Source organism: Hydractinia symbiolongicarpus, chromosome 9, assembly GCF_029227915.1.
Source record: "Hydractinia symbiolongicarpus strain clone_291-10 chromosome 9, HSymV2.1, whole genome shotgun sequence".
NCBI classification, from domain to species: Eukaryota; Metazoa; Cnidaria; class Hydrozoa; order Anthoathecata; family Hydractiniidae; genus Hydractinia; species Hydractinia symbiolongicarpus.
Window position 1 is genome coordinate 4,007,126 of NC_079883.1, and position 9,537 is coordinate 4,016,662.

At 34.4% G+C, this 9,537-nt stretch overlaps 1 protein-coding gene across 1 annotated transcript; it reads right to left on the reverse strand.

The window, feature by feature from the left end:
- Window positions 1–3,319: 3,319 nt before the first annotated feature.
- Window positions 3,320–9,043, reverse strand: LOC130656603 (uncharacterized). Its single transcript, XM_057459494.1, has 2 exons — window positions 4,302–9,043; window positions 3,320–4,199 (listed from the first exon to the last, which is right to left on the reverse strand). Exons 1-2 carry the CDS (start codon window positions 8,827–8,829, stop codon window positions 3,544–3,546), a joined length of 5,184 nt encoding a protein of 1,727 aa, XP_057315477.1. The 5' UTR covers window positions 8,830–9,043; the 3' UTR covers window positions 3,320–3,543.
- Between the last annotated feature and the right edge of the window lie 494 nt (window positions 9,044–9,537).

Genomic DNA, 9,537 nt, shown 5'->3' on the forward strand with positions numbered 1-9,537 from the left:
AGGTTAAAATCAATACATATTTTTCTCAGCGTTTTTGACCCGTCCATAATTACAGAAAGACAAAGTATTTTTAAATAAGGACTCACTTTAATAACCTAGCACAAGAACATAAAATACAAAAAACTATTAACAGGGGCTGCAGGCACACGAATCAATAACTTCCACTTTAAATCGTTTTTGCCGTTTTCCTGTTTCAGACTTGCACACCAATCTCACTGTCCTCCAGTGGGACTTACTCGGTATGCAACGTGTACAATAAGTTAAGGTGTCTTGATATCCTTTATTTCCTGGTAAGTAGAACGAGTTACATCTTCCATGGCAGTGTTGGAGCTCTACTATCTTTGGAATACAATTATTTTGAAATATAGTTCTGTTATATGATTTTGTGTGGCATGAATGTGAGTTTATTTCTGTAGCGTTCATGATAATCGGATATAATAGCGCTGGTTGAAAGCAATACAGTAATAATATGACTGAAGATAAAATCCTGGATAACTTCATCTTCTGAAAACAAAAGAAGACAAAAACATAAACAACGATGTTAAGTGGCAGGGTTTTAAACATTGTTTGAATGACAGGCTGTTAATCATTTCACACTATAAAGTGCATGATTAAATATTATAGATTATATATTTTTACGAGGAATACACTTCCCTTTAAAAGGGCTAGAAAATTTGGCTTTAGCATGATATACAATTTTGCTTGAATATTTAGCATAAAATTGTTGGTATTAATTTTATACTTCAAAGAATTTTTTATTTGTTTCACAGTACATTAAAAAAATTTGCGATGTAAAATCTAAGTAAAGTTTTCGCAAAATTGCAAAACTTCTGCCTAGAATAAAATTTTGCCCCGTTTCTTTGTTTTCAGAAAAAAATAGAACATCAATAAAATTTCAGCCTTGCCATTATCCTTATTTTTCAGCCAATCTTAGCATAACTTATTAATTTGTGTAATAAAAACTTCTTAATTCAGTATATGTAGAGAAATCAGGAAAAATTACAACGCATTGTGCACCAAAGTTGATGTTTATTTGTTAAGGTCTAAATATATAGTTTGTTAAAGAATTAGAATTAGCCTCACCTGTGTTTCGTCTTTGTATCGTTGAATCCTTGTAAGTTAGACAACTATTAAATTGGTTATTTAAGCTTGACTGGTTAAAAGGTTAACTCAAAGGTTAATTTGTTCGTGCATTTATATTAACACTGGGATTTATACCATTTGTTCCCGGAATGACAGACGATTTAAAAGTACGATAGTAAACGTGTCGATTATTAAAGCATATTGTGTCAACTAACTTAATTAACGAAAATTTTTATTAAAGAAATTATGGTCGACGAAGAAAAGAACGCAAGGATTAATGATGGATGTCATTTTAAAAATACTACGACAAAAAAATCTGAACAATGTGATGGCATGACCACATTTACGTTGTTCATTCATTTTTATGAAAAATGTCAACTATGCCGAAATGGACATTCTTTACAATTTTCAATGAGTTACCGTTTCAGTAAATTTAAGGTCAGGAAATATATTAGATTACAATTATAATTTAATAACAGACGTAACAAAAAACGCAAATAAATTGTACGATGTCATTAATGTAAGACACGTGTTCATTGGTATAAAACGACAACACACCTCGTTTAACTCAGGAGTATGGAAATCATTATAAAAATTGATAAAAAAAAGCTGTTTTCGCATTACAAATTAATCTAATTGTTTCCAAGCAGCATTTCCTGATGTCGCAAATTGTTTTAATCTATACAATACAACTGTTAGCTAAGTCTTAAGTGGATAAGAAACACAAGACAAGGAGCCATTACTTTTTGGAACAGAACAAAAAAAACAGTTCCTTTTTGAGCTTATCCATGAAATTAACCAAATCTAATTAATTGAAAACTGGTTGTTCAAACTGGCGTAAAAATCCACTTAAAAATTTTTTTTGAATTTATTGTGCCTATCACATAACTTTTTGTTGGCAATTTCATTAAGGTTGTAAATAAAACGTTTTAAATAGGCTCTACAGACCATAGTTGCTTAGTTAATAAGGTCATTTACCCTTTTACCATTATTTGTTGCAAGAGTATGAAGGTTTGAAGATGAATCTAATTGAATTAAAAAAATATAGTATAATATGATAAAAATGATGTTATAGTACAGGTTGGTATAGTACATATTATATTAACTTATAATTAGACTAATATAGGTAGGTTTAGGTAGGAAACTTCAATGGAAGAAAAGACTAAGCATAAAGATGGTGATAATAGACCTACTAGTTTGCGAAAAAGATTGGAGTATCACGTGATTCTTTAAAAGTACATTTTATAAAAAATATAGCCCAAAATAAAACGCTTGTCAAAGAATGGGAATAATAAGGACGGTATATGGTTACTACTTTGCAGAATAAGTTTAGCCTACAACGTGATCCTCTCAAATTATAAATCGCAGACCTATATCGATTGTAGTTTACGGACTATATAGCAAGAAACCTCAAATAAAAGTTTATGATATGACTGATGAGGTATAAAGTATCACGTTGGCAAAATATGTTGTGGTATATCACGTGATTCTTTAAGAAGTATATTTTTAAGAAGTTCATTTTTTGAGACAAGAAAAACATGACAAAAACATCGCAATTCGTCCAATAAAATAGGCGTTGAATGCAAGGTTAAGACGATGTTGCACAACCGTGTTTAGCACAGATAGTTACAATCACAGTGGTGCGCTAGCGTAGTTGAGGAAGCTTAAAAAAAACGACGAAAGCTTAAGCGCAAAAGAATGGGGACATCTCACCCCCCCCCCCCCCCAGACTCGTCATCCGTACAAATCGGACTTCGTGTTTGGTCTACTGCACGTTGGCAATCAGAACAAAGTCAATAAATTATCTTGCATTTGATATTTTGTGTAGATATAAAAAAAATTGTATGGCGGTGAGGGGACTTTTTCTTCACCACCAGAAGTTTACCGGTATTAATAGTATAGAGATTATTATATAATATAAAACAGATCAAAAACAGTAATTTTAATTTTTCCCGCAAAAACCTTTGTTTAATTTGCAAAAGTCACGGGTAATTAACTTTTATCGCTCCCCATAAGCACGCATCTATTGTCTACTTGTGTCTATTTTATTCCCGTCTTGAAATAAATAATATCAATTTGGTAATTGATATTATTTCTTTCCGCTTGAATGAAATTAACAAAAAACTTACTTTATGATGGAAAAGCCATGAACAGGTTGTTTAGTTGATTTTGTTTCATTTTGTAGCATCTACAAGTGGTTCTTGAATTTCCAGATAAATTCGGATACAAATAAAACTTTATTTTAAAACGTGACTATATTTTTAAAGAACGAAATCTAAAACTAACATGTGCGAGAATATAAATACATAATAAGAGCAGCTAGAGGACTGGGGAAGATATAAACAAATATGGTAACCACATCCTCCCCCCTAGCTGCCTAAATATCTTATATATAACAAATACGTGATAAACTATAAAGGTGTCAACAAATGTATAACATAATGTCTTTATGTTTCTTATTTAAATGTTCGTTATGATATCATTTTCGTCAATGAATGTGATATTTACTTCTTCTTTCTTTTCAGCTTCGTCTTTCGCTAATTCAACAGGATAAAGTTTGTTTATCGGTCTTCTTATTGTATGTGTGTTTCCATTGAGAACATATCTAACGACAGCTCCCCGTTTCTTGCCGTCACGTGATGGTACGAACTCTTCAACGACTCCCATTTTCCAATTTTGTCTCGGTTGCTTTGCTTCCTCAATTAAAACAACATCGTTGATTCGAATAGAAGTTTCACCACGTGATTTGCCAACTCTGTGATATTCGCGTAACTCTGTCAAATATTCGCATTTCCATCGATTCCAATAGTGGTTTATGATACGTTGCAAATGATCATAACGTTGACACAAATCTTTTTCATTTTCATCGCTATCAATATGTGAGGCTTCCAAATTAATTTTTCTCCCAAATAATAAATGGTTAGGTGTTAATGGTTGCTCACCTATGTTTTCATACAAAAATGTCAGCGGTCTGTTATTAATAACTGCTTGAATTTCAGCTAGAACAGTCAGTAGTTCTTCATACGATAATCTGGTATTGTGTAAAGTCTTCTTTAAACAACGTTTAACGGATCTTACAAGTCTTTCGAACATCCCTCCCCACCAAGGAGCGGCTTCTAAATTAAAATGCCATTTAATTCCTCGATTTGACGAAAATCGTTGCGTATCTTCGGCAATGAATTGACTACCATTATCAGAAATAATTTCAGAGGGAATACCTCGTTCACTGAAAAATCGGCGAAGACTACGAATACAACCTGAAGACGAAGCATCAGGAACTAAATCCAAATGTAAAGCTCTGGTACTGGTACAAGTAAATAAGAACACCCAAGCTTTATACATACTTCCACCATGATAAACATTTCGAACATATAAAGGTCCGGCATAGTCGAGACCAGTATGTTTAAACGGATGATGATTGGATAGTCGTGATTTCGGTAATGCTGGTGAAACAGGATACGCATAAGATTTCCCTTCATAATAACGACATAAATAGCACTGTCGGATTAACTGCTTTATGTAATTTCGTGCTTTTGGAATCCAAAATTTCGATCTGATGGCATTAAGTGTTTCTTTCAAACCATTATGCAAAACTTGAACATGATAATGCAAAATGACTAGCCTAGTTAAAGGATTTTTTTTCGGTAAAAATATCGGAAACTTAGTATCAAAGTCTAAAGGAGCGTTTTCTAAGCGTCCCTTACAACGAATAATACCATCAATATTTTGAAATCGTAAATCTTTTTGTAACTGCTTGTAACTCGGAAGTTGAATTATATCTTTTTGCGCATATTTAATCCACAGTTTTTCTGCATGCAACTGCTCGTCCTTTGTAACAAATGTATGTAAAACCAATTCTTCCTTACGACGCTTTTTTCTGAGGTTTCCAACAAATCGTAAAACCAATGCGGTAATTCGCAATAAACGTGTGTAATTAGAATATCGTGCAATGTTCATAAAATTTAAATCAATTTCTTCTTCGGTGCTCTCCTCTGATTCGTCGTTACCAACAATTAAACAAGTCGAATCATCAACCTTGAAATTACTGAAATTAAAACTCGAAGCTGAGATGTTAGTGTCGCGCAAGAAATCAGGTCCTGAAAACCATAAGTTATTGTTCACCAACTCAGATACCAAACAACCTCTCGACAAAATATCCGCAGGATTTGCCTTTGACTCCACATGAAACCAACTGTCCGGTGAAACTAAATCACGAATGATACCAACTCGCCGTTCGACAACCACCTCATACTTCTTATTAACATTTTTAATCCAATATAAACCAATAGACGAATCAATCCAACACCGTGTCACAGAAATATCATAAACCAAACTCAACTCATCACGAACATACTTCACCAGCTTCGCTAACATCACTGCACCATACAGCTCCAATCGAGGTATCGTGACCGGTTTAATTGGCGCGATTCTCGACTTAGACGTCACTAACTTCGTAAAAAAACTACCATCAGCATGTTCGAACCTCAAATAAACACACGCACCGTAACCTTTCAAAGAAGCATCAGAAAAACCATGCAATTGTACATCAACAATATTCCCGCCATCGTAACATCGTGGTACATTCAAATGTGAAAAACTTTTAAAATCATTGTACGTAACTCGCCACTCGTCCAAAACCTGTCCACTCAACTCGATGTCCCAACCAATTTTACCTACACAGGTTTTTTGAAACAATGTTTTTAATCGCATAACAATAGGGTTAATAAGACCAAGAGGGTCATAAATGGAAGCGGTAAATTTAATCAATTGTCGTTTTGTCGGTATGTCCTTCGCTAACGATAAAATGTCGTCGAATGTGAATAAGAGCGAATCTTTCTTTTTATCCCACAAAACACCAAGAACTTTGGTAACATGTCCGGTATGAGCAACATGGGGTTTGGTAACTAATTGTTCCAACTCTTCGGAATTCGAATGAAATTTATGCAGATTGAAATTTGCTTCAGCGAGACGTTGTTTACATTTCTGGTAAAAATCATGTGCTGCATTAACAGTAGCGCCACCGGAAGTTAGATCATCAACGTGAAGTGAACTCAATAACTTCTGTACAAACAAAGGATCAACATGATTAAACGATTCAGCATGCTTAATAAGAGTGGCACTAAGGAGGAATGGTGACGAACTTACACCAAACAATACTCTACTCAATCTATAAATACCAATTTCTGCAGTTTCAATGTTTTGGTCTGATAAATTATGTAAATCTTTAAACCAAATAAAACGAACAAAATCACGATCGGTTGGATGTAAACTAATTTGTAAAAATGCCTTCTCGATATCAGCAATGAAGGCTACTTTGTGAGATCGAAAGCGCAATAAAACGTTATATAAAGGCTCCGTTAAAGATGGTCCAGCATACAAACAATCATTTAATGAAGACAGTCCCACCGATTTTGAACTTGCATCGAATACCATGCGTACTTTGGTGCTTGGTTTATCATCACGAATGACTGGTCGGTGTGGTAAATAGTGAACTTGTCTTTTGGTACAATCGTCGTTGGTAACTCTTTCAATGATACCTTGTTCAAGCTGTTCTTTGAGGATACTGTTATAATTACGCAATAATTCGGGATTATTTTTCAATTTATGCCTCAATGATTCAAGTCTCTTTGAAGAAACACAATAATTATCAGGGAGCACATCGTGATCATCCTTAAAAGGCAGCCGCACCTCGTAACGTTTAGTCTGCGCGCTGAATTTAACATTTTCACAAAAATTTTCAACAGCTGGTTGTTCCTCGATACCAGCGTTTTCGAAGGACCAAAACTTTTCCAACTGATTATCCAACTTATCTTCGACAAACTCAGCCCCAATCTTCAATACGTTTGCTACCAAGACTGCACTTCTACTACCTTCACTCGACCCTATGCGTCCACTTACAATGTACCCAACCTTTGAATTTAAAGCAACTGGCCCATCCTCACCCCGAACTATACCACCATCAAAAAATTTCCAATAATTATCAGCACCCAACAAGACATCCACCTTCAAATCTCTATTATTACAGTTACTGTCAGCTAAACGTAAGTCTTTCAAGTGTTTATACTTCAAACAATCGTTAAAATTCTGTCCTGTTAAAGGATGACAAATATTTTTCACATAACAATCAACGTTGATTTTATCTCCATCTAAACCGATCACTGAAAACTGCACCCTATCTAAAGTTTCTTTGAACGAATGTTTACCAAAAATACGGATGCAAATCTCACGCTTACCAACAACCTTTAATTGCAATTTTTCACATAACTCGGGCGATATGTAACTTAATTGGGAACAGTTATCGAACAAAATTCTCGTGTTCTCAATTTTTGAAGGATCAGTAGTATTAACAACTTTAACTTTAGCGGTTTGCAACATAACGGAACTCGGAATGTCGAGCGAATTTGAACTTGTAACCAACGAAGTGGCACCAGCAACATTTTCTGGTTTTTCTTGTTCGGTTCCATCCTTATCTCTACGACCTTGGTCAACGTCCCTTTTCTTATCACAAATAGCAACATGGTGTCTACCCGAACACTTTAAACAACTAATCTTAGAATAACAAGACTTGGCTAAATGTCCACCTTTCAAACAAACAAAACATCTCTTCTTGTCACGTAACACGTTTTTCCTTGCGTCGAAATTAGTGATTATTCGGCATTGCTGTGATTTATGCGATTTGTCACAAAATATGCATCTATAATTATTCTGATTATTCTGATGATTGCGATAATTATGCTGATTGTTCTGATACTGATTGTGCGGAAGATCACGGTTCGATTGATGTGAATAGTGAACTGGTAATGCCGATGATGAAAACGGGTTGTTATCGTGTGGCTGTTGTAAAGAATATGCAGATTTCTCACGAACTTCGATCTCCGATTTTAACGCTCTTAAAACTAACTTCATATCCCAGCAATCTTTGTCGTTAAATTGACGACTAATAATTAAATTAAGCTCTTCTGGAAGTTTCGACATAAGTACCGGTATTAATAGCGGACCATAATTTTCAGACGTGACATCTAAATTTTCCAGACTTCTCACTTGTGTCTCAACGTTGTCAAATACATTACGCAATGTTTCTATGTTAGTTAAGTTATTCGCCTGTTCAAGTTTCAGTAATTTTTTCATATGTGCTGAAATAAGTAACTGTTTATTATTATATCTCTCTTTCAGTAAATCAACGACGGTTTTATAATTTTCATTGCTAAGTCTAAACCCAGCGATACAACTTGCAGCGGGACCTTCTACTAGATTTTTTAAATAGGTCATTTTTTGAACGTCGGAAATATCGTCATTAGTGTGTACGGCACATTCAAAGCTATCCCAGAAAGTCGACCAGTTTTCCGGATGCCCATCAAAGGGCTGTAAATGTAAGCGAGGCAATTTTATTAGTTTACTGTGGCTGAAAGTGCTTCCTGCTTCTGAAAAATCCTTTTTGGCTGATCGTTTTTCTAAAAATGATTCAAACAGACGAAGTTTATCCTTTAACATCATCATTTCCTCCGTACTAGAATCTTCTTCCTTGTCGATATCATCCTGCTCTGTCAAGCAATCCATAATCGACTCGTTTAGTTCAGCAACTTTCGCTATTTTTTCCATCAAAGTATCACGGATCGACTCAATTTGACGAACATCTGCAACATTATCGGTATATGACGAAATAATTGTCTCTCCCCTTGTAATTAATTTGTTTGCAGTTCTAACAACAGACTTTCTAACTTTGTTGTACTTCGCGAAATCACCCATTTTTAAAATCAAAACAACACCAAACTTTAAACCAAACCAATAAAAATAAGACAACTAAAAACCACTAAATAAAACCATAGATACATAAGCAAAGTATCTCTCCGAGGGCTCCAATGAATTTCCAGATAAATTCGGATACAAATAAAACTTTATTTTAAAACGTGACTATATTTTTAAAGAACGAAATCTAAAACTAACATGTGCGAGAATATAAATACATAATAAGAGCAGCTAGAGGACTGGGGAAGATATAAACAAATATGGTAACCACAGTTCTTTCCACAGGACTGACAACTAGTCTACAATAACACCCTGTCTAAAACCCGCGAGGAAAAAGTTTTCTCAGAAATGTGACATATTACTTATACTCTGCTTTTTTGTGATTACTAACAATAAAACATGACATAATTCAAAGCTGAATAGTGATGAGCAAAGTAGTTATTCTTCAATATGACTTAAATGCATTATACTCACCCGTCATGATCAGATGTCTGATTTGGGTGAAGCATTCTCTGTTGAGAATGAAATACGGATGTGCTATGATAAATATTCACCTATATGTATACACGCCATCCGGATAAACTATCTGAGTTCATCACTAACATATTGCCGCATGTAGTGTAGTGGGTATTTTAAAGATCTTGTAAAAGTAAAAGAAAGCCAAATCGCATTTGTAAACTCAAAAAAAAGAAGAAAAAAAACTGTCTA